A 26,682-nucleotide genomic window follows, 5' to 3' on the forward strand; every position below is an offset into this window, starting at 1 on the left:
AATATTTAACAGATAAGACAGGCGCACTCAGGTGGACATGTGTCATTGATACTTTCTTCTGTAGAAGCAGATATCACACTAAAGCACCAACTAAATATCAGCCGTGGCTGTGGTGGCTTGAATGAGAAATGTCTCCCATAGTCTCAGACATTTGAACATTTAGTTCCTAGTTGATGGTGCTATTTGGGGAGGTTTTGGTCCTGCAACTTTGCGGAAGGAAGTATGTCACTGAGGACAGGCTTGGAGATTAAAGTCCACAAGCCACTTGCGGCGTGGTCTCTCTGCTTTGTTGAGAATAGGAACTTTCTGCTCCAGTTGCACACCTGCCACCTCTGATGCACTTCCTTGAAACTATAACCTCAAAGAAACTTTTCTGTAAGTTACCTTGGGTATGGTATATTCTCTCAGCAACAGAAAAGCAAGTAATATAGTGGCCTATAGATATGACTATGCCCAGCGAGAGAAACCTTATGAACCTTTTATATATTGTATCTTGATACAACTCATAGGAAACTTTAGTTGTTCTGAGCAATACTGGGGTAGCATACAAGACCAACAGCTTGTGTTTACTGTCGATTGTAAGCAAATGTTTCCATGTTACCACAATGGCAGCACATCATAAATGCCATCCACAAGGCAACTGAAACCAGAGATGGGTAGTGTCCATCTAAAACTGAAACCCTGAAAGAGAGAAGAATCAAAAGTTTCAGTTCATCCTTGGTGTGGCAGCTTGAGTGAGAGCAGAGGCTCATGGATCTGAAGGCTTGGTTTCCAGTTGGTAACCTGCTTAGGTGGATTAGAAGGCACTGGCCTTGTTGGAAGAGGCATGCCACTGGGAGTGAGCTTTAAGGTTTCCAACCCCCCCCCCACACACACACACCAGCCCTAGTCTCTCTCTCTCTCTCTCTCTCTCTCTCTCTCTCTCTCTCTCCCTGCCTGCACCTGTATATCAGTATACAAAGCTCTCAGCTACTGCCACAGCCCCATGCTCGCCTGCTTCTGCACTCCTGGCCGTGGTGATAACGGACTTACCTCTGAAGCATCAAGCAAGCCCTCTATTAAATAGTTTCCTTTATAAGAGTTGTTTTGGTCATGGTGTTTAGTTGCAGAAATAGAAACTCAGATGCTTGGCCAATTAGTGACACTGAAATTTGGAGGCCAGTCTAGGATACCAAAGACCCTGTCTCAAAACAACTCAACATCACTCAGTTCAGTCTCTGAATTTGATCAACAAGGTGTTCTGTTGAGTAATAGAGGAAGAGGAAAGCTTTTCTGAAGGCAAATAGCATCAACTGTCACTCTTCAGGACTGTTTAATACAGTGTTCTCCATACTATAAAGTATGTGTGGATGTGTAAGAGGCAAAAACATACAGGCAATGATAAAATAAAAAGAGAGTATATAAGCAAATACACAGGTGACCCACATATGGCAGACAGCAAAGAGAAGACTTTAAAAACCTATTATACATATAGATATGTGAAAGAAGATAGAGAATAGTTGGAAATGTCCGTCTACAAAGGTTAAATTCCCAGAAGTAACAAAATTTCTGGCCTCACAACTAATGTTTAATAAAATGAACAACAGAGGACAGAATCCGTGAACTCAGAGACAGTGATTGTCCAAAGTAGTGAATAAAAGGAATAAAAAACATGAAAACATAAGCAAAGTAACAAAGCAGAGCACATGTTTGAAACAGTTTCAATTATTGGATTTATAGGAGAGAAAAAAGAAAATGGTCCAGAAGGGATGAGGGGAGGCAGGTATGTTAGTTGCTTATTCCCTTGCTAAGTCACTGAAGCCACTGAAGGAAGGAGGGGCTTACTTTGGCTCACAGCTGGAGGACACCTTACACAACTTGAGGGAAGAGACAGAGACAGGAGCTCACAGAAGCTGGTCATGGTCCCAGTGTGTCCCCAATCAGGACGCTGAGAGACACTCAATACAGCTGCTCAGCTCCATTCTGTCTCTTATTCAGTCATGGATCCCAGCCCCTGAGATGGAACTGTCCACATTTAGGGAGGGCTTGCCCCTCCCCCAATTAACCTAAGCTAGAAAAATCTCTTGCAGACATGTCTAGAGGTTGTTTCCATAGAGACTGTGAATCCTGAGAAGTTAACAACCAAGACTGACCATTTCAACATTAAGATCTTTTCCTTCAAAACTGGTAACAATTATTTATTTGCAGATTTGAGGCTCAAGAGAACCGAAAGACATCATAAGATTATCATAATCAAACTGAAAAACAAAACAAAAAAAAGCTGAAAATAAAATCTTTTTAAAGTCTAGAAGATATAGTCTGCCAAAAGCAACAAGAAAACACATTGGCTTTTCAACTAGAAGTACAGAGACAAGACGCTGGTGGAATGAAATTTTAAACTTTTAAGATTAGATGTATTCCTTTTAGTCTATGTGAACCTATTTTGCCTGAATTTATGACTGTGTGCCTTGTGTATGCTTGGTGGCTGTGAAGAGCAGCTGAAGGCAGTAGATACTCTGAACTGGAGTTAGACAGACAGACAACCGTGGGCTGCCATGTGGGTCCTGTAGAAACACAGATCCTCTTTATCCCAGGATGGAAATTTGAAGTCCCTGCAAAACAAACAAACAAACAAACAAAAACTGTGCTGATTCGAAGCTCTTTGCCCAATGACACTACAATTCAAAAATGGAGGTCGGATGAAGATGTCAGACAAAAATCTGAGATAAGTGATTTTTATGACTCAAATTAAGAAAATTATAAATAAAATTCTTTAGACCTGGAAATTAAAGATGACACATAAAAACACATAACAAGCTGGGTGGTGGTGGCGCACACCTGTAATCCCAGCACTCTGGGAGGCAGAAGCAGGCGGATTTCTGAGTTCGAGGCCAGCCTGGTCTACAAGAGTGAGTTCCAGGACAGCCAGGGCTATACAGAGAAACCCTGTTTCGGGGAAAAAAAAAATCCAAAAAACCAAAAAAGAAAAAAAAAAACCACATAACAGAAACACATAACTTAACAAATACAACAAACACATAACATAACAAATACATACAACAAACCTGTAACATATAACAGAAACACATAACAGAGACACATGACAAACACATAACATATAACAAACACATAATATAACAAAGACACATAACAAACACATGACATGATGAATACATACATAACATATAACATATAACAGAAAAATAACATAACAAAGACATACAACAAACACATAACACAATAGAAACACATAACATTAAAGACACATAATAAACACATGAACAAAGACATATAACAAACATGTAACATAACAAAGACACACAACAAACAACTTTAGATGGAGATCCAGTAGTGTAGATGGAAGAAATACTGTTAAATTTTTTTGAGGGAACAAAAATTATATGATTTCTTGTTCATAAAATACATAATAATTGAAGAACAGCAGGCATTACATGTGGTTTCCTGCCATAAGAGTTTTGTATTGTACAGGAAAATTCAAAGTTACATGTTCAAAATAGACTGTAATAAGCTAGGAATGAGTATCACAGTTTCTATGACAGTCACTGAGATGCTCAGCTAGGTATAGCTCTCCTGGAGCTTGGAAACTGGTCCAGCAGATAAGAGCATTTGCTGCTCTTGCAGAGACCTAGGTTCAGTTTCCAGCATCCTCATCCAGCATCTCACAACTGCCTGTAACTTCAGCTCCTGAAGACATGATACCCACTTCTGTGCGCGCGCGCGCGTGCGCGCGCGCGCACACACACACACACACACACACACACACACAAATAATAAATAAATAATAGAAATTAAAAGATATAGCTATGAAACCATTCAAGGAGAAGAACAGAAAAATTGTATTTGATACTCTTTAAAGATGGTAAAGGAAGAAATGAATGAAATGGATGTAGTGAATAGGCAGAAAGTAGGTTTGGTAGTATCGATGTTTTAACACACAAATTAACTTCACAAAGATAGCTAGCCTAGATTAAAAACATGGCTCAAGAATATGCTGTTTATTTTTTTTCTTTTTTTTATTTGATATATTTTTTATTTACATTTCAAATGATTTCCCCTTTTCTAGCCCCCCACTCCCTGAAAGTCCCACAAGCCCCCTTCTCTCCCCCTGTCCTCCCACCCACCCCTTCCCACTTCCCCATTCTGGTTTTGCTGAATACTGCTTCACTGAGTCTTTCCAGAACAAGGGGCCACTCTTCCTTTCTTCTTGTACCTCATTTGATGTGTGGATTATGTTTTGGGTATTCCAATTTTCTAGGTTAATATCCACTTATTAGTGAGTGCATACCATGATTCACCTTTTGAGTCAGGTTTACCTCACTTAGTATGATGTTCTCTAGCTCCATCCATTTGCCTAAGAATTTCATGAATTCATTGTTTCTAATGGCTGAATAGTACTCCATTGTGTAGATATACCACATTTTTTGCATCCACTCTTCTGTTGAGGGATACCTGGGTTCTTTCCAGCATCTGGCAATTATAAATAGGGCTGCTATGAACATAGTAGAGCATGTATCCTTATTACATGGTGGGGAATCCTCTGGGTATATGCCCAGGAGTAGTATAGCAGGATCTTCTGGAAGTGAGGTGCCCAGTTTTTGGAGGAACCGCCAAACTGATTTCCAGAGTGGTTGTACCAATTTGCAACCCCACCAGCAGTGGAGGAGTGTTCCTCTTTCTCCACACCCTCTCCAACACCTGCTGTCTCCTGAATTTTTAATCTTAGCCATTCTGACTGGTGTAAGATGAAATCTCAGGGTTGTTTTGATTTGCATTTCCCTAATGACTAATGAAGTTGAGCATTTTTTAAGATGCTTCTCCTCCATCCGAAGTTCTTCAGGTGAGAATTCTTTGTTTAACTCTGTACCCCATTTTTTAATAGGGTTGTTCGGTTTTCTGGAGTCTAACTTCTTGAGTTCTTTATATATATTGGATATTAGCTCTCTATCTGATGTAGGATCGGTGAAGATCTTTTCCCAATTTGTTGGTTGCCTATTTGTCCTCTTGATGGTGTCCTTTGCCTTACAGAAACTTTGAAATTTTATGAGGTCCCATTTGTCAATTCTTGATCTTAAGAGCATACGCTATTGGTGTTCTGTTCAGAAACTTTCTCCCTATACTGATGTCCTCAAGGGTCTTCCCCAGTTTCTTTTCTATTAGCTTCAGAGTGTCTGGCTTTATGTGGAGGTCCTTGATCCATTTGGATTTGAGCTTAGTACAAAGAGACAAGGATGGATCAATTCGCATTCTTCTGCATGCTGACCTCCAGTTGAACCAGCACCATTTGTTGAAAAGGCTATCTTTTTTCCATTGGATGTTTTCAGCCTCTTTGTCGAGGATCAAGTGGCCATAGGTGTGTGGGTTCATTTCTGGATCTTCAATCCTGTTCCATTGATCCTCCTGCCTGTCACTGTACCAATACCATGCAGTTTTTAACACTATTGCTCTGTAGTATTGCTTGAGGTCAGGGATACTGATTCCCCCAGAATTTCTTTTGTTGCTGAGAATAGTTTTAGCTATCCTGCGTTTTTTGTTATTCCAGATGAATTTGATAATTGCTCTTTCTAACTCTGTGAAAAATTGAGTTGGGATTTTGATGGGTATTGCATTGAATCTGTATATTGCTTTTGGCAAAATGGCCATTTTAACTATATTGATTCTACCGATCCATGAGCATGGGAGGTTTTCCCATTTTTTGAGGTCTTCTTCCATTTCCTTCTTCAGAGTCTTGAAGTTCTTGTCATACAGATCTTTCACATGTTTGGTAAGAGTCACCCCAAGATACTTTATACTGTTTGTGGCTATTGTGAAGGGGGTCATTTCCCTAATTTCTTTCTCAGCCTGCTTATCCTTTGAGTATAGGAAGGCCACTGATTTTCTTGAGTTGATTTTATAACCTGCCACTTTGCTGAAGTTGTTTATCAGCTGTAGGAGTTCTCTAGTGGAGCTTTTTGGGTCACTTAGGTAGACTATCATGTCATCTGCAAATAATGATAGTTTGACTTCTTCCTTTCCAATTTGTATCCCTTTGACCTCCTTATGTTGTCTAATTGCCCGAGCTAGTACCTCAAGTACAATATTGAAAAGATAAGGAGAAAGGGGGCAGCCCTGTCTAGTCCCTGATTTTAGTGGGATTGCTTCAAGTTTCTCTCCATTTAGTTTGATGCTGGCTACCGGTTTGCTGTATATTGCTTTTGCTATGTTTAGGTATGGGCTTTGAATTCCTGTTCTCTCCAAGACTTTAAGCATGAAAGGATGCTGAATTTTGTCAAATGCTTTTTCAGCATCCAATGAAATGACCATGTGGTTTTTTTTCTTTGAGTTTGTTTATGTAGTGGATTGCATTGATGGATTTCCGTATATTGAACCAACCCTGCATTCCCGGGATAAAGCCTACTTGATCATGGTGGATGATTGTTTTGATGTGTTCTTGGATTCGGTTGGCAAGAATTTTATTGAGTATTTTTGCATCGATGTTCATAAGGGAAATTGGCCTGAAGTTCTCACTAGCCAGTCACTGCCATCTATACTATGCTTTTGGTCAAGGATTCTTGCTAGAGATAAAGGGATCCTTTTTTAAGTAAAAGTAAATTTGTCAGTAAGACAGGACAGCCTTGAATTTATAAGCACTCAGCAATATAGTTTCAAGATACATAAAGTGAAATTTTTATACTTAAAAAAATCTACAGACAGGGGCTGGAGAGATGGCTTAGTGCTTAAGAGCACTTAGCCACTAAGTGTGTGGTTAAGGCTGATCTTCCGAAGGTCCTGAGTTCAATTCCTAACAACCACATGGTGGCTCATAGCCATCCTTTACAAGATCTGACGCCCTCCTCTGTAGTGCCTGAAGACAGCTACAGTATACTTACATGTAACAAAAAAAATAAATCGTTTTTAAAAAATCTACAGACAAAGCAACATCAAAATTAGTTGCAATACACTTCACTTAACATCTGGATGATAAAATTTTGAGTAAGATAGATCATTAATACTTCCATTAATGAATGTGACTTGAATGGCATCTGGAGAGCTTAAATATTCTTTCAAGTTGGTTTGGCATCTATGTCAAGGTTGATCATAGTCAAGGACATAAAGCAAGTTGTAAAAAGCTTCAGTGGGTTATAATTGTGTAGAATTTATGGACTGCAAAGTAATTAATTAGCCTACAACCATTAAGAGAGTTAGAAAAACGCTCAATTGCTTATAATATTATTAACACACCTGCCCACATGTGCACCTGCATGTACATGCACCCATCAATAAGTAAATAAACACACACATAAATACATAAGTAAAATAAGACAGAGGGAGGAGAAAATGACAAAGCTTTTATATTTAAACAGAGATATGACAATGATATAAAAAAGCTCAAGAGTCTCCAAACAGCACAAGCAAAACAAACTTAGAAAATGCCTTGTGAAGACTCACTAACTTGCTCTGGCCCTTGCCACGTCCATTTTTGACGCTTCCATTTGAATAACGCATCCGACTTTTCTTCATTAAGCATCCTTCAACCCATTTCGTTTTAATCAGAGAGATAAGAAGCTCTGTTCAGGCACAGCTCAGTGCGGTTTCAGTAACTTCGCTTTTGCTTCCCATCCCGGAAGACCCTTTCTGTCTCTGTTTACCTGATTGACTTGATTCTGTGATCTGGCTGCCTCGTTCCTCTGAAGCTGTATTGTACGGCTGTTCTCCTATAGGCTTGGTTCATAGATACTAAACGCACAAATCTGACCTGCCAGAGTCTAGAGTTAATATCCCCCTAGCATATGCAGTACTGTAGGCGCTCTCTTCAGTCACTCTTCAACTTCACTCTCTGTTCTAGTTCTGTCCTTCTTTTAAAAACTCCTCCAAACTCACCATCAACAGTTTTTCTCCATGGGCATCACACATCTGCAAGTAGATGTGTGTACCACCTGCAAGCAATGCTATGGAGCCCCATAGGGGCCAAAAGAGGCTGCAGAGCTCCTGGGCAGTCCCTAACCATTGTGCTGGGGGCTGGGAACCTGGGACCTCAGCAAGAGCAGCAAATGCCCTCACACACACAGAGCCATTTTCTAAGCCCCAATACTTTTTTTTAAATTAACTCTTTGAGAATTTTGTACCATAATCCCCTCCTCCCCATCTCCCCCCAGGTCCACCCGTATCTTTCTGTCCCTCTTTCTCTCATTCAATTCTGTGATAGTCATGGCTGTGAGAATGAGTTCCCTGCTCTTAAAGAAACCCAGCTCTCCTTTTCCCACGAGCTCCCAATAGCCAGTAGCCTCCATTAGGGACAGGCTTCTTGTGTACAACACGGCTTTGTTCTGGCCTGAGCGTCAATGGCATGCCGCCATAACTTCTGTGAGCTCGTGTGGAGCTGCCCTGCTGTGTCCCGGGGACCCTGCTTCCTTGTGTGTATTTACCACCTCAGGCTCTTCTGCTCCTGAGCCCTAGAGGGAGGGAGGGAGAATGTGTGTGTGAGTATGTGCATGTGTGTGTTTGTGTGTGAGAGTGTGTTTATGTATATGTGCATATGTATGCAGTGCTGATGTTCCATTTAGGACTGAGCATTATACAGACTCTTATTCTGTGCATCCTGGCCAGTTTGGAGCCTCTGTGTTATTTACCATCTACTGCAAACAGAACCTTCTCTGATGAGGGGCCCCTAGAACTTGATGGAGAGACCCTCTTGCTAGAGACACCACATTCATGAGTCACAGAACATGGATTTATTAGGCTAAATGCTGACCGAGAAGCTTTACCTTTACCTTTACCAAGCAACTTAGTGGTAGAAGGTGCTGTGAATGCTACAGGGGAGAGAAGAAACCATCAGTGTCACCCCAACATGAGCCCTGTAAGCTACAGTAATGACTGGCCTGGCAAGATAGCATCATAGGTATATGGTGGCATGATCATGAAGAAATCTACCACTTTCTGCTTGGATGTAAGACCTACAAGATGGAACTCAAATTGGCACCATTGGGCCAAGAACCTGAGGTTAGACAGGTCATAGGTTAGGGTTGGGGTTAGGGTTGGAGTTAGGGGTTAAGGTTAGTTAGACAGGATTAGAGTTAGGGTTAGACAGGGTTAGGGTTAGACATGGTTAGGGTTAAATGGGATTAGTAGAGAAGCTACTACTATTATTCTGCTAAAGGGACATAGTCTTGAACCACCTCTTGATGACTGCTGCTATTCTGACTGCCATTTTCGATGAGCAGTACTCTTCCACACCTTATTTCTTCCTTTTAGATCGATGTAACAGCTTTGGTAGCTTTATCTTTTGGGGCTGTGAGAGCTAGCGTCTCTCATCTCCTAGATAGTTGAAATTTTCTGTAGGAGCTTTGCTGGATGCAGAATTCTGAATGGCAACTCTGTCTCCTCGATGCGTGTGAACTCTAATGTCAAGCTAGTCTCTTTCTGTGAGAGACCACCTGTAGGTGGAATAGGTTTAGAGAAGAATCCGCCTTCTAGTTATCGTTCATCTTTCTCCTTGTTTTAATGAGAACCATGTGTCCTATGCCTACCTTCTTGACCCCTTCTAGCCTTTAAGGGGTACCCACAGACTTGAGATGCTAACCCCACTCACCCCGCTGAGCACTCTCTCCCTCCCATCTCCTTGCCCTGACGCCGTTCAGTTTCAGTACGATATGGGTCACGGTATTGATTGTTTATCCTGCTGAGGACCTGACTGATCATCATAGGTTCTAGAATTGATGCCCTGTATCTGTGAAACCCTCAGTGTAGGGTCCATTACTAACCCTCTTCAGTGATTACTCACTCTCTTCAGTGAATCTCCTACCTGAAACTCCAGTCTTTTCCCCCTTCCTTGGCAACACTGTTCCTCGGGATTGTCACAACCTGACCCCTGCACGTGCCTGTAATTATAATTCACATTTCATATTTGTATGCCAGGAAAAACTCCCATCATTCAAAGTGGCAGTGTTCGTTCTTCCCAGCGCTCAGGTGGGTAGTCGCCTACACTCAGATGCCTGCCCCGAAAACTCCCCTCCCCCCCACGCTGGCCTGTGTATCCACTCTTCCTCTTCAGACAGCTATCTGATATCCTTAAAGGATTCATAGCCCCCAGTGAGTAGCTCCCTTTGTAGTTGGAAACACACGCTTAGTATGGCCTCTACAAATGTGTAGATCAAATGAATGGATGAAAGAATGAATCCAGAAATCAAAGTATTGTCCTCCGAGCCCCAGAGATGATGTAACCCAGAACACATGAAAACACATTTTCTGAACTCCAAGTGCTCACCGTTACCTCAGACTCCACAGTAACAATCCAATTGCTGCCCTGTTATGGCAGCGAGGGACCAGACCCGAGGTCTCTTTAAATTTGCTTATTCCATGTAACATAGAGCCAAATCCTTAGTGTTCTTTGATCATAATGAAATCTATTTTTACTTCTGCGCCTTTACTTCCAATTGCAACATTTTACAGAGCATTGAAAAAAATCAAGATATTCTAGGAGAATGCTTGATATGAGTTGACAGTTATTCATCCTGGCATGAAACCTCATTTCCGAATATCCTTCCCCCTACATCTTAATCAGCTCTTCTGCTCTTTTGCTTTCTTTCTCTCCCTCCGTCCCTCCGTCCCTCCCTCCCTTCCTGCCTCCTTTCCCCCTCTTTCTCTCTTTCTTTTGTTTGTCCTTCCTAATTTTCCTGAAACAAGCTCTTGCCCCACCTGGTCTCACACTATCCTGCCTAAGCTTCCCGAGTTCCGGGATTAGAAGGCAACAGGGCCTTTTCCTATTCTCGAAGTGTCCACTCCAACTTTCCCTCATGAGACAGGCCCTTGCTGACCCTCCTATGACATAGCAGGCATCCAACCTCCCCATCCTCTCTCCTTCAGACCTGCTTTATTTTCTGATACATTTGTCTATAAGAGTCTGTTGCATATTTAACATTTGCATTATCGTCTATCCTTATCTGTGCCAGAGCACTGGGAATTTTGAGAGTTGGGAGCTCTGTTCTGCGTCTGGAACAGTGTTGACCACGCAGAAGTGCTCGGATAAATATTTGTTGAATAAATACATCACTGTCGGTGGTACTGTTTCTCAGCAGTAAGATGCTGGAGCATCGGAAGACAGACACCACACAGCCACTGTGGGCACACCAGCCCCCAGCATTTATCTGAATCTGCGATGAAATTACAGAATCTGACTATTTTGCTTTTCTTCAAAACAGAATGCGTAACGGATGATTTCATCTTGAAAACTAAAGAAATCGCTTCCTTTCCTGGCAGGCACCTCACCCAAGAGTTGTGAGCTGGCTGTGGAAAAAGCCCTTCTGTTCCCTGCTGGCTTGAAGGCTGAGGCAGTTCCTGCCTGCTCCTAACAAGCTTTCTTTGCTTCCCAGTTTGCTTTCTCCTCTTAAGGAAATTTACATATCTTTTGTACCCGTTTTATTGCTTTGAACTTGGCAAGAGCTGCTCATCAATTCTATGTGGATGCAAAGAAAGTATTCATTGCCATGTCTGTGGGAAGTAAAGTCTTACTTCATAGTGGCAAACACGTAAGACTAGAACTTTGTGTGTGTCACAGGAGTCCAGAGATGCCCAGGGCTGACATGCAGTACATGTGGATCTAAGGCATTTGTGGGTCAAAGATTCTGCGTCCAGAGCTCCCATAAGACAATTTCTCTTTCTCTATTTCCTGGGCCTCCGTCTGCAGCCTCTCAGTTCTTGTACCACTAGCAGCAGTCAGAAGCCTAACCTTCAACAACCTCACTTTTCATGTTCCATCACACTGCCGTCTTCAGACTTAGCATGATTCAGAAAAATGGGGTCGCTCACCTAAACCGACGTTTCTAAGTCAGGTTTGGGGTCAATAAAAAAAAAGTGCAGCCCAAGGATTCTGACATGACATATCCTCTGGTTGAGAAAGAGCTTTCGCCTGGCTGCTGTTCTCTGTTAGTAGGGATGTGCTGAACTCATCTTTCCTGCTGAGATTAGCAGTGCGCACTATTCAGTCTGATTAACAGACAGACTTGCAGGGACTGTGAGAGAACACAGAACACTTGGCTATTTCTCTACGGTGGTCCCTCTACTGAAGGGAAGGTATCTGCTGCCACCTTCACCTAGAATCCTGAGGCTATTGTTGAACTGGCAGTGCCTCCTAGTGGCCCAGGCTCCAAAGACTGAGGAGTGGCTAGGGCAGCAGTACACTCCTGGCCACTCCTGTCCAGCCCTCTCCATTCTGAGTCTACATCAGACAAGGAGACTTTGGTACGGATGAGCTCATGGACACTTACCAGCCTTTTCAGGAGCCTGCTGACTGGATTCCCAACAATGACTGGCTGCAGAATGAAGAAAGAAATGGGAGGAAGATGGAGGCATAGAACAAGGCCACTACACCTCTAGAGGTGAATTTGAAAAGTGCTTTGTCATAATGTGCTCCCTCTCAACTCTGTAGAAGCCCCCATACTCATCCCTGGGAAGAGAGGCCAGCTGCCCAGGAATGTCAAATCATCCCTTAATTACTAGGCTTCCTCGGGTATAACATCAGCTGCTACAATGGTAGACAGAGGAACCCAGCTGATGGCTTTGGAACCTTGTATTCTGAGAAGAATATGCGTGATTGCAAAGATCCCATTTTAAAGACCACATCCTCCTAAAAAATGGAGAAGAAATTGTGTCTACAAGCAACCAACTTAGGCCTTTGCCAATGCAGGATATGCCCATGTAAGTTTGAGTCTAACTGGACTTCCTCAGAGAGCAGGAGAGATATCTAGAAAGCGCCACTTCTTCAGGAGGGGAAGACAAGTAAAGACCATGTCACAGGAAAACAGCACAGGACATGTAGCTTTGGTGTCTAGGAACTCTTGGATATTGTTCTGTGGCCCACAAGGCAGAGCATCCTCTTCTTTCATGTTTGTCCTGTCTCTGCATAGACTCCATTCCAGTCCTATCCAGTGCTATCTTACCTTTTCCCCAACAAAACATATCTCTATCCTATCCAGTCTCCCAAGATCTTTGTGTATATTCTGATAAAGAATTTGCTATGGAATTATGCCATGTCACAGATACAGTTAGCCACCGCCCAGTGTTCTCTTCTTTCTACATAATATACATTCGGATTGGGACTCCTGAATCTCTGGCTAGCTATTCTTGGAAATCAACTTCACCTGTCAAATTATACATACACACCTCCAGACCCTTCCCCTACTATGACCAATCCCAAAGGGTAACATTGTTGGCAGAAAGCCTGTTGCTTCTATGAGTTCTATTTGAATGTCCCCCCACACTGATTACCCCTGCCAATTACCAATGACCTATCTATGTGATGTGACAACACCTACGGGCTTCAACCTGGAGCTTCCAAGTCCCACACTCTAATATTTATTCATTCATTCTACAAACAGTAGAGAATTATAGTCCTTTGGGACTGCAAGATTCTACCCAGTGATTGTTGCTTGGACAGTGACAGGATGGTAGCCACAATCTTATTCATGAGGTTTTAGATAACTGTGGAATATTCCAAACAAGAAAAAGAATTTGCCACTCCTTTGGAAGGCTCGGGGAGCAATCTGTGGCCAACATTTTTAGAATAGAGGACAGCAGAGGCGAGCTAACAGTGAGGAATAGTGGGCATTATGCAGTAAGCTTGGCATCTGTACCGACACACGCCTTGGACAACAGGTTTCATGTTTCTAAGAAATTTCTAGAATATGCACCACGCTGGTTAGGAATAGCCCTGGTCTCCTTAGCTGCCATTTCCACGAGGGTAGGCAGTCCTTTCCTTTCTCCCTTCTCCCCTTCTTCCGCCCCCACCCCCACCCCCATACCTAGCCTGTGTGCGCGCCTCTTCGCCAGCTCTACCTTCCCAGGGGCAGCTCTCCCAAGGCTGCCCAACCCGCGCCGCGGTCGCGTTGAGCAGCCGCAGCAGCATCCACGCGCGCGCGCACGCGCGCCAGCGGCTCCGGGACCGCGCTGATTCGCTGTCGCGCTCTGCGGCGCTCGTGCCCGCCCGCCCCTCGCGCTCGCTCCCGGGACCGCTTCAGTCTGCAGCCGCGCGGCCACCAGAGCCCACCGACGCCGCAGCCGGGCAGCGACGCAGAGTGTGCAAGCTCAGCGCCTGGAGGAGAGCCACGGCGAGCCCGCCAAGCCCGCACCATGCAGGCCACTGCCGATTCCACCAAGATGGACTGTGTGTGGAGCAACTGGAAAAGTCAGGGTATTCTCTTTATTTCAGTAGTGCATGCCTGCGGCACACGCGGAACCGCGATCTGGACACGGCCATTGTGCATCATTTCACCTGTGGGACTTATGCATGCTTTACATCCAGGAGCTTTCTGCGGGGGGGGGAGTAAACCTGTTCTTGCAAAATCGACATGGATGATCTTTGCTCCCTCCCCTCCCCTGCCCTGTCTTTGTCCCCTCCCAGTTCACTCCTTTGTTTTCTTGTGTATTGTGGTATTGTAAATAATGCATCATTTGCCTCCTCCGGGAGCTTTTCTGGCCTGATCATTCAGGACTTGTTTAATCTCTCAGCCGCGGAGCTAAAGTGCTTCCTTATTTTTTCTGCATCCCAGTGCATTTATTTCTACCCAAAGGTTGAGATCAGAGCCATTAAATGAAAGGGCATCCTTAGGAGAGAGGGACACACCCATTTCAGGCTTGTTATTTGTGATCACACAAAGGAAACTGGAAATGCAGACCAGCTCTCTGAATCCTGAGACTATGATGGCGTAGCCACTTATTAGGGTGGGTCACTTTGAAATATTCTTGTGTTTGTGCCTGTCATTGGAATAACCTATAGCATTCGTTTATTAACAATGGCTTTCAGTGGGAAGTAACAAAGCCTGGCAGCTGCCCTCGGGTCTAACAGAGCTGTTTAGAAACGGTCCACACTGGGTGTGGCCGCCCTCCAGCCTCGCTTGCTTTTCAGCCATTTTTATTCAGCCTCATATCTCACGCATCCTTCTGTCCTTTGTTGCACTAAGATTTCCTCCCTCACCTTGCTCACCTTGCATGAGGAAGAGGAAGGGAGAATTTACAAGAATGAATTTTATGAGGCAAAATCGGGGGTTGGGTAGATCCGATGTCTTTTGATATTTAACAAATATGGTTCTGAAGAAGGCACATTAATGGAACCTGCAGGGGGCTGCAGCATCCTTGGGGACCAAGAGCACTAAGTGGTGGCTCTTTTTATCTTTTATTTTTCTTAGTTTCTCTCTTCATCTTCTTCCAGCCGGAAAAAAAAAATGTCCCTTTCATCTTTAATGATTGTGAAGGATTTTTCTTTTACTTTTTTTTTTTTTTTTTAAGAAAGGATAAAAACACAAATCTCAGAATTAAAAGCACACTTGCTTTGGCTCTTATTTGTTGAACTGTCAATGGCATAAAATACAGTAGTCTGCTTTAAATCATGTGGGTCTATTAGAAATAAGACTGTCAAAAGTAGGTAGGTGGGCCAACAATTTAAACGCCAATAAATAAGAAACACACAGCTGAGGGGTGTAATTTCAGGAAACGATAGAGCTACGTGGGATAGCACCCGTGAGTGGAAGCAGGTGGCTGTACCGTGCTGTGCACCACTTCCTTCTGGCCGCATGTGCTTCGGCCCATCAGTTGGATGCACACATGCTGCAACTGTGCTTTCATAAGAATGCCAGGTTCTGATGGATGTGAAGACTGGTGATGAGGGTTTGATTCTGGGTGTCTTCTATTTTTAACCGAAGTAGACATGGAAAGATGGCAGGTTGTGTGTTTTATTTGTAGAGATGTTGTGCCATCACAGCGTTAAGGGTTTGGCATTGGCTTACTTTAAATTTTGAAATGGATTTTTTCAAGGTTAAGGAATCGGCATAAAATGTAATCACTTGCCCTCTGAAGGCAATCGTGTCTCTTTCCAACGGTGCAGCTACTTGTGGAGATTAATTCAGAGTTACCGAAGAGTCTTTATTCCCTGTGACCTTTGATTGTCATTAGATTCATTGATTTCCTTTCCTCAAATAGAACAAAGCCATTAACTTGAAAATTGACTACTAGCTGTCTAGAGGGTTCGGCGACACCAAATAGCCGTAATGGTGAGAATGAATGGCTTCTTTGTTGTCCTCACCCCCGTGGGAACTTTCACCATAGACTAAACCTACAGTAGATTCTAAACACATCTCTACTCTAGTTCCCTAGGTTTAAAGCAAATTGTTCTAATCCCCCAGGTGTACCTGAGAATCACTTAGAATGCTTTAAGAAACCCAAAGGATGATGGGCCCCACCCCTAGAGCTGAGCCTTGTGATCTTGGATGAGTTTAATGCGTATCTGGGGTTGAAACCACTGGTCTATAGTGATTCTTAGTGTGCCCAACTCTTAGCCCAGCAGAACCCAGTATACAAATGGCATGGGTGTGACCCAGGAGGCCAGTACAGTTAGAAGTCAGTAGACACTGCTGAAAACCTCCTCTAGAAATGTTCAGAAGCTTTGCCTAGATAGGAAACACGTGAACTTTAGTCTTCCCCTGAATCATTACAGTTTTCATCTACAAATTACATCACTGAGTTATTTCACTCAAGTCTATTATAAAACTAGAGTGCATGGGTTTGGTGTGTGTGTGTGTGTGTGTGTGTGTGTGTGTCTGTGTGTGGATGACATAGATGGTTGCAGTGAAGGCAGCAATGGCTGACAGCTCATGCTTATAATACCAGCCATGAAGAGATAGACACACGAAGATAGTGTAAAGCTCACAGGGACTGACGAGCAACACTGCATGACACACAAACAACAAAACCAAAACCAACGCTGGTTACAGAAAGAAGCGAAGTCAGGCATTGCCGTACACACCTGTAATCCCAGGTTCAAGGAAGCCATGCTCACACTGTGAGGCCACGGCTAGCCTGTGAGACCCTGTCTCAAAACACAAAACAAACAAACAAAAACCTCTAAATCTCACAGGATTTAGGTTCACTTTCCTAACAGAGCTAATCTTATAATTTACAACAGTCTTAATAGTTATGAGACTGTTTTACGGATTTGATCTGATCATCTCAAAACCCTGGGCATGAAGGGTTTGTTTTCACGTTTTCATCTTGGGGGTGATAGATGAGGCTTCTGTCAGGTGCGCAGCTGGTGACAGCCGGAGTTCTGCTTCCCACTGCTCTGCCATCTGCCTCTGAGCTAGTCCGGGCTTTCGTCCGGTGATTTATCTAAAGACAAGTTGTCTGTGTAATGGTGAATGGTCCTCATATTCACCAGTTTCCTCTCTTTTTGCCAAGTATCCTCTTTCAAATTTCTGTTTGATTCCTGGATGGTGGGAGACTCTAAGAAGTTAAATAAGACTGCCCAGGATCTGTGGGAATCAGTCAGTTCAATGGTATTGGGGGCTCTCTCAGCCTGGTATCCTAGCCCTTCACCTTCACCCACCGCCACCCTCACGAATGCTGAGTGACAGAAGGTGACCTCCTGCCCACCTCTCTGAGATATGTTCACATAGGCCCTTCTTCACAGACAGAGCGACATCCACCAGTCATTCAGGGCCCACGCCCCACTTATAGCATTGTCCCCATCTGCACCACCACAGGCTGGCTGTTCTAAACTCTTATCAATGTTAGCAACTTGTCGGTGATGTACTGCTTGGTCCTAAACCTCCATGATATTCCTCTCACTGTATTGGGCAGGGGATTCTGGGCTTAAGTTGAGAGGACCAGTAATTTGCCTTATATTGGTATTTAACCACACAACTTAAATCCAAATAAGCCCCATACTAAGGAGACAAAGGATACTGAGCAACACCCACCCATAGGAATCTGTCTGTACTCTAAAGACCCCTGCCCACCCCCCTTCTAGATTTCTCTGAATGTAATAGGCAGCATCTATAGTAGTACGGTGTGTTGGCAATCTGTTATGTGCTTGGGTGCTAAGGCTTATCTCCTTTGTTGTGTTTTGACTCCACCAGCATGCAACCTTTTAATGACGTATTTAGTTATCTTTCAAAATGAAGTATTTTTGAATACTCTGTGGTGGCCTACAGTGCTCTATGGAAATGCTTCAGGATTGTCTGATCTAAACGTTACTAACTAAAACATTCATTAAAGACCCAAGCATCTCATAGTACTGGCTAAACACATATCTTAGCCACAGAAACTGTCATTTATTTTTGAAAAGTGTATTTAAAGGCTCGAGAAATAACTCAGTTGATAAGGTACTTGTTGCATAAGCATGAGATTAGCAAGAAAGATATCCAGGATTTATGTTAAAAAAACAAACTCGGTGTCAGCTGGTAACCCTAGCGTTGGGAGGGTGGAGACAAGCAGGACCCTAGAGATGAGTGGCCCGTCAGACTAACCTACTCTGTGAGCCTCAGTTCCCAGGGAAAGACCTTGTCTCAAAAAATGAGATGGACGGCTTCTAAGGATCGAGAGCAGAGACTGCCCTCCAACCCCCACACCAGTACACACATGCACGTTCACCTGTGCACACACATAAATAGGAGATAGTTTTGCATTTACATACAGAGGCAGACCAGTCTTGCTTTCTTCTGAAGACAGCTTTCTATTTAGACTCATTATTAGAATATGCCTGACATTACAGCATAGCATTATACAGCAAACTCCTCCCCGGTGCAGATTCTAATGAGATCCCATGGGAACTGGCTCCACTGGGGCACTGGGACTTTACTTAGTGAAGGGAAACTCTAGGTACACAGACAGTGTTTCAAACATGTACTGTCCAGGCAGTCAGATCCACTGAAAACAGGGTGTTCTCTTTTTTACAGCATCTCCACCATTGTCATGAGGAACTTTGTAAGGACACAATTTGGGACAGAAATGGCCTGTTGTGGTGGTGCACACCGGAAGGATTTGCTGAAGGAGGCAGAGGCAGGAGGATCACGAGTTCGAGGCCAGCCTGGGCTACACATTTTGGACAGTGGTGGCGCATGCCTTTAATCCCAGAACTTGGGAAGCAGAAGCAGGCATATTTCTGAGTTCAAGGCCAGCCTGGTCTACACAGTGAGTTCCAGGACAGCCAGGGCTACACAGAGAAACCCTGTCTCAAAAAAAAAAAAAAAAAAAAAAAGAGAGAGAGAGAGAGAGAGAGGGCGGGTGTGGGGGGGGGAATGGATTTTTTTTCTTCTCTGATAGAGAAGCTATGCATTTTTTTCTTTTTGCCAAAATACTTCAATAAAAGCCACAAATCACCCCAAATCCTACCACCCAGAGTTAATCAGTGTGAATACTTGCTACATATTGTCTAATACAGTTATCTGCAAATATCTTGCAGGAATATGGATCATAAAAATGAAGCTAAAGGCTAGACATGCAGGGAAAGGGGGTTTTTATAAAATGAAATATGAAGATCTAAAAAAGATTTTTTTTTTCGAGATAGGGTTTCTCTGTGTAGCCCTGGCTGTCCTGGACCTTGCATTTTAGACCAAGATGGCCTCCAACTCACATAGATTCACATGTTTCCTGGGTGCTGAGATCAAAGGTATATACCAACATGCACAACTCAAAAACAATTTAAAATAATTTAACATAAGAAACTGACATGGGGCTGAAAGAATTAGGAACTTCAGATATATGTCTTTCTTTCTACAGCATGAGTGATTCCTAAAATTATGAATAATACTATGATAAATATTACCAAGTTAGAATCTTTTAAATTATGTTTCAGTTTAAGCTTCATAGATGGACTTTCTACAATACCCATTTTAAAAATAAACATTTTAAATGGATAAGATAGTTTGAAAAATGCTGATCTATATCTGTGTCTTGAAGTCTGTTCTGTTTCTCAGATTTTCATGAGCTGTTACTTACTCCATTAACAACGGCAGCCCTAGTCTATGCCTGAGACACAAGGAGTGTGCATAATAGAGGCTGAGGTGAAGCTAGCCGGCCTTCTTTCTTTATTTTTAGAAGGTCTTTCTTTGGAACACAAATGTAGAGTAATGTTTTAAATTAGTTTATAATATTAAGTTTTAAAATCCACAGAACCCAGCAAGAAAAAAAAAAACCCCTAAGACCTTGAGTGTATGGTTTCCTGAGAAAGAGAATCCCTGCCCCCCCCCTCTCTCTCTCTCTCTCTCTCTCTCTCTCTCACACACACACACACACACACACACACACACAAGCCTCCAGGGCACGTGCCTTTCCCACCCGTGCTTTCAGACCACTCCTCTTCCAGCTCCTTTGAAGCTCCAGCAGCCGTCTGGGAAAGCATGGCTTCTTTAGAATTAAACTCACAAATCAAAGCTGAAAACTTGATGCCAGTGATTCTCTAAAACACGAATTCTGGGCCCAACATGGAGTGGCTCACACCTAGATTCCTAGCATTCAGAACTGAGGCAGGACAAGTTCCACGACTTTGAGGGTACCAAGGCTCCAGAGTGAATTCTAGGCCAACAACAGCAACAATAACAACAACAACAACAATAACATCTCAAAATAAACAAAATAAATAATGATATTATCTGACTAGGTAACAGTTAAAAACAATCAAGTGTTAATATCACCAGAGTTGAGGTTTGCCACTCTGAATAGATTCTTGAAGGAGACAGGTAAAATATGACCACATTTTCAAAGCACAGCAATTTAACAACTGGGACTGAATATGATGAGAAATAATTCCTCTTTATACTTTTTGTTTTTAATTCAAGGAATAGAATAATTTTGCTGTTGCACATTTTGGTCAACATAAATCAAGTATATACTTTAGAAGTCAGAGCAGAAACATCTGTCTGCCTCCACCGTGTTTTTCAATTCCACTGCCACAATGAACTGTAAGACAGTGTGGAACAGACGTAAGATCTTGTGGCTAATTATGGTTAATGAGTAAAACACCAGGTGAACAAGGTTTTACATTTTGATCTAGTCAAAAAGTTGAAAGGCGCTCAATTCTCTGTGTCTCCGAGAGTCTTCCGACCGCCTCAGCCGCAATGCTTCCTTCACGCAGCCTTTGCCTCCTGCATTACAGTTTGTGGGGAGACTCTTGCCAGTGAGCCTTGGCTAAGCTTACAATATAGAAGGAAGGGAAGCTGGCTGACTTGTTTTAATGTGTGTATCCCACGGGGCTTCACGTTCTAGACCTAATTGTCCTGAATCAAGCTCCTGTCACAGGAAGGAGAAAACAGGAAAGGGACTGATTCCAGCTGGAAGATGAGACAGTGTCACTTCCGGCTCAGGGAAATGGTAAGGCTTACCTAAGCATTGATATTTCCCTTCCACGCAAACCAAGAAGCAGTGATCGGGAATAAATGCTGAGCCCTTTTACTGTGTGTAGGAAAAGCACGAGTTTCCCCTCACCTTCCCCTTCGAACCATCCACAGGGTTACTGAAACATCTAGAAATAGTGTTGCCATTTTTTTCTTGGCAGCTGGCTTGGCATACCACTTAGGTGGTATGAAGAAAAGAGCATCAGGAGTCTGCCCGCTGCTTCCCAGCTGGGCTCAGGGCACCTGGACTAACGCTTGAAGTCCCACTGTGTGGGAGACTCTGTCTTAGTAAGTGAAATTCACTGTTTATGCCACTAAAAGGAGTCACCTTTGAAGGTCCGAGTTTGAGTGTTAAGTTCTCAGCCACACTTGTATGACGATTCTCCTGTGCAATGGGAGATTAAGGGGAACAAGTTACTTTAGTGTCTTCGTGCCAGCACTCACTGGTGATATATTGCTGAACTCATGAACATCAGTCAGAAACTGGCTTTCCCATTATTTCTGTGGACACTGGCTTGGAGAGAACCTGGGCATGTGTAACCTTCTGTCGGTTCTCATTAGGTAGTTGGTAACTATCAATATCAGATTAATTGTTAGCAATTCTCTGTTTGGAATACTGATATTTCTACAACAATTTCTTTTCACATGTTCCTATTTGGCCTTATATAAAGTAGCATTAGCTTGTGTTTCAATGGCACCAATGATCTTGTCTGGCCTAGGGTGGTAGCTGGACATGAGAGCGTATGCATTGGAAAGCAGAGGTAGAAGGAGAAGGTATCCAAGACCAGCCTTGCTTACATAGTAAGTTCGAGGTCAGCCTTGGCTACAGAAAAGGAGAGAGAGAAATGGATCGATGGTGCAGGCAATTGTTTAATTTATTGCCATTTTATATTTACTTATGCCATATTCAGCTTTATGAATAAAATATGGATAGGTCCACTACTGTCTTCTTTGCTTATACATTTTTAATAAACTTTCTGAATGCCACAGCAACTATTGGGGTCACAGAGCTGTGTGCATCTAAAAATTTCCAAACTGAAAGTATTTAGATCTCCGTAAAGGGTTTCCTCTCAAGAAAATTGACATAGAGTCTAATTTCCCATAATTCTAAGCACGGAACCCTACTCTCATTGTCTTTTCTGGTTTGGTTTGGCTTGGCTTGGCATTGCTTGGTTTGATTTGGTTTGGTTTGGCTTGGTTTGGTTTTCCTGAGATTCTGGAAGATATTGACACATTGGTTTGATGTTTGATCTTGAGATTCTTCAGATCTCTTATTTCGTCTTTGACAGCATTGGTTCTTAATCCTTGGCAGCTGTGCACTGTGGTGTGAAGCATAAGATGCAATCACCAAGCCCAGCCCTTTATCAAACTAACGATAGAAGCCACTGAGGCATCCTTTCGAATCTGGTGCATTGTTGCCTCCTGGCTTTCAGCAAAGTCGCCTTAACTATTAGAATTGTCACAGTGACACAGCCGTGTGCCTGTCCTTGTGAGCATGCTCAGCAAATGAATGTGCGCTCCACTGTTTAACTTCCCTATCGATTTTCTGCACGAGAATATTAAAAGAGGGAAACTATCTCCAATTTGCTGTCCCCAAGGCAAGGCACTTGAGGTCACTTCAGTTGTAGGATTACCAGGGAAACTTTAAACAAGGGCTGACTAATGTGGACCCACTATGGACGTGGACCCACTATGGACGTGGACCCACTGTGGGCATCTTCCACTTTGTTGTTCATGACACTGTAGCATGGTTGGTAACTTGTAAAGAAAAGCTTGTGTGAGCATACGATTCTGCAGGACACACTTGATCGAGCTCCTGACCTAGCAATGGCTTTCTTGCTGGTAGAGCCCTGAGGTGCTTCAGGGCATCAGTGACAAGAGACAGGGAGCATACTGATGCACTTATACCGGGTGTCAAAGCCACCAGTGCTCAGTCACACAGGCTTCCCTCTGAGTACTTATTTAATTTAGTCCTAATCCCTTCTCTATGCCTCCACTTCTAAATCCCTTAGTTGGATTAAGTTTTTCACCCTCTTAAACTTCACAACAGGGATTCAGTTCTAACGTGAATTTCAGGGGGAACAAGTTATATAGGAGCATAGCAGGTACTATAAAGCTTGCTAAGAAATTCACACCATTCCCATCAAACTTCGAATCTGCAAAGTTGACATTTGGCATGCAGAACACAGACCTTCTCTTCTGAGAGCACCGCTTCATCACCTCCCGCCCATCCCGCGCCATCCTCAGGCACGGAACCATTGGCCTACACTCTGGTCACATGTGGCCATCACTACTCTCCCTGTCCGTGTCTCCAGCTATAAGCCAGGGTCCCAGGTACTACCATGTTCAATTCTGACCCCTCGAATTTCAGTCTCCTCACTGTATGCTGTGTGACAGACAATTGACAGCCCCAGGTCAGCCCTGCAGCTACTGACCACCACACCCCAAACGGAACCTTGCTGTCCACATCAACTAGAGCCTTGCCTTTAATCAGAGGCCCGCTGCCCTTTGTCCATCTTTTCATTCATCCCTTTTGGAACCCTTGTTGTATAGCAGGACCAGACAACAGAAATATCTTGTCAGCCGCATGTGATATTTAAATCTGCTTCTTTTCCAAAAGTCTCATGTCCCTTTCTTGTTTTCTTGGGAAGAAAGGTGATGGCTAATTCATCCCATCTTCCCCAAGTCCTTGCTTAAACCACCTTTCTTCTCTTTTCAGAAATCTTCTTCACCCATCTGTTTTCTCTACAATCACAGCTTTTTCTCCACCCGAAGGCTGAGCCGAGTGCATGGCTACCACAGCACGATGGCCGTGCTCTCTGTTCCTCAGGATTTCCATTTCCCAACCCCTTACTGCTCTGCCCACCGCTCGCTTCCCACACAGCCCCCTACACAGTCCCAGAGGCTCCTTCCCAGACCTCGCATCCCTCAATGCATCTGCACCGTTCCCATGGAACGGTCCAGAAGCTTCTGTCTTCACAGTCCCTGAAATCGACGCTGCTGTGTCCACCTCTTCCAGCCCCCGGACTCTCTTCCTAGCCCCACTTCCGTCCTATTGCTTCACCCCACTGGGTTCCTTAGCCTCCTCTTTCTCAGAGATCTCCACTTTCAGGCCTTCAACTGTTTTGTTCTATCCCGGGTGCACTCATATGTCCGCAGTCTATCCTGTTCATCAGACTTCAGTTCTGCCAGCTTATCATGTTTCCAGCTGCCCGCTGTGCATAGATGCCTGAATAACCCTGCATATATGATGATATCAAATGCCATTTTAACCTGAGGCCACTGTGACAGAACCTTAAAAGAACATTTAACTTCCAAGCTTTTAAAAAATTGGCTTTGCGTATGTATGATTGTCATACTTTCCTGTGATTCCTGTCCCATCATGCCTGAGGCTGTGGCTCTATGTCCAGGTCTCATGTCAATCTAGGGGCTTAAAAACAAGCATCGTCTTACTATTCCTCTTTATCAGTGGTGCTGACCTCTCTCACTGGGTTGTAAAATGTTGCTTCATCTCTAACTCCTCCCCTCTCCTGCAGAGAGTCAACTAATCCTGCATAATGGGTTTCCCTTTATGCACCCCCCCAAGCATGTGCCCCAAGTTTACCAAGCACCCCACTTCTTCTTTTATCCACTCCAGGACTACCACAACCTCAGACTCGACTCGTAGCTCCTCTTGCAATGCAGATAGACTGACATTGTGCTGGGTTTTGTTCAGATGACTGTCCGCATTTTGTAATCGCTCAATTCCTATGTTTATTAGAATACCAGTGATCAAGAAATATGATAAGGACTTGATTTTACTAAAAGAAAACCAACCCATTTAAATGGCTGCTTCATTACACACTGAGAAAGCATGTTTACCTTTTAGCTTCTTCAATGTGCTACCTGTCTAATGGGGTTTATTGTAAGGACTAAATGAAATAAAACATGAAAGTGCTATGAATATTTTAGTATCCACCTGGATAATATTGACACAAAGTCCTCCGAGCCCCCAGCTCATCCTTTACAAGACTTCTTCTGTTGATCACTGAATAGAAGCTTCTTACAATCTTAAATAGATGGGCAGAGCCGCTGGCTGATGACCAAACACGTGGACTCAGTTAACCTCTCTGCCTACAGAATCCTCCATGCCTGCCCCAGTGTGGGAGCCAGCCACTGTCAGCTTTTCTGAACAGGTAGCCCAGAGATGCAGAACGCTTATCTAGGGGGAACCTATAGTGACAGGTGTTTAGTGACACATTCAGTGGGGATTCAAGTTGAAGTGGCAAATCCTGTCTCTTCCCAGTCTGAGAGCTACTCACAGAGCATCCCGTACCCCTTCACGAGTCTCGGGGCTGTGTGGACCACCATCCCCCGCTCTCTCCCAGTCCTCCAGGAGAACTCAGGCTTCCTTATAGGGTGTCTGTATCACCATGTGCCTGCCCATGATGCTGTGCTGCCTGCCCTTAAGGAGATTACATTCACTCTTTCGTAACTGTATTTGTAACTGTACAATCTCTATTTTCAGGTATTATCACGGCCCTGTCTCCCAGCACAAAGCCTGGTGTTTGCTTCTCCCTCCATGAGGCACTAGCTCAAGGAACAGAGCTGTTGGAAGCTTGCCACACTCTCCGGCCTTCAGACTGGCTGGTTTAGACAATACCAAGGCTTCCTTGGCCTTAGTGCCTCCAGGCCTGCCAGGAGGAGTCAGGCCATGTGGAGATCTGCCCTTTTCCCTCCTCTGTCACCTGTCTTCAGGGCTGCAGGATTTCACAGAGCATTTCTTCCCAGAGGCCTTCTGCACCTAGAAACATTGCACTTTGGCACTCTTTTGAAGGGAAAATTATTTAGTTGGCTCGTGCGTGCTCTGTGTGAGCCTGTGTCCCTTCCACATTATTAAGGGACAGCAAATCTTTTCCTGTGGCCTTGGTTCTGGCATATTGGCATTTAAAAAAAAATGAAGACAATGATGCTGCAGATTTTGAGGCAAAAAACAAAACAAAACAATGAACCAAAGAAATTAATTTCTAATAATCAATCAATGTGACAAGTGATTGGGTAGAAAGAGGCTTTAGCACAGCAAAGGACTTCTGGCCCTAAACCTACTTTTAAAAAGGAAGTAAAAAATGTGTGTTTCCTCTCCAAACATGCTTTTGAGCTCTCTGCTTCTTGTATCAGAGAAAGGTCCTAAGAGAAAGGGACTCACACTTTTTCAAACAAAAGCTGTTTGCTGGCAACTTTGTGTTGAAGCCATGGAGGGACCTGAGTGATGGTGCAAGTCAAATGATAGGATGTTTTCTCTCCAGCGTCCCATTGCTGGGGCCCTTGAGGCTGGAGGAAGGCGCCTCTCTCTTTGCAGCCCCCTGAGACGAGTCTGCTGGGAGGAGGGTTTCGCACTTAGCTGTACAGTGTTCCCAGGTCACCTCATTAGCCTCTGATCGTCAGCAGGCGTGGTGTATTGTGCAGGTTGATCATCTCGAGCATACACAACTCCAGATACTGATATGCTGCTACCGATGGCAAACCCCACACCCTGAAGCTCTGTAGCCTGCACAGAAACGCTTTACTG

At 43.7% G+C, this 26,682-nt stretch overlaps 1 protein-coding gene across 2 annotated transcripts in view; it reads left to right on the forward strand.

Annotated features, from left to right (window-relative positions):
• Rtn1 (reticulon 1) overlaps positions 1–26,682 on the forward strand; it is a 209,740-nt gene that overhangs the window by 169,413 nt on the left and 13,645 nt on the right. Inside the window, exon 1 of one of the 2 annotated variants that reach the window (XM_052185682.1) lies at positions 14,018–14,161. The exons of the other annotated variant lie outside the window; for it this stretch is intronic. Within the exon in view, the coding sequence (XP_052041642.1) occupies positions 14,101–14,161 (61 nt within the window). The 5' untranslated portion in view covers positions 14,018–14,100. Of the gene's footprint in view, positions 1–14,017; positions 14,162–26,682 lie in introns of those variants that run through there. 2 annotated transcript variants of the gene reach the window in all.

Source organism: Apodemus sylvaticus, chromosome 6 (assembly GCF_947179515.1).
Source record: "Apodemus sylvaticus chromosome 6, mApoSyl1.1, whole genome shotgun sequence".
Lineage (NCBI taxonomy): Eukaryota > Metazoa > Chordata > Mammalia > Rodentia > Muridae > Apodemus > Apodemus sylvaticus.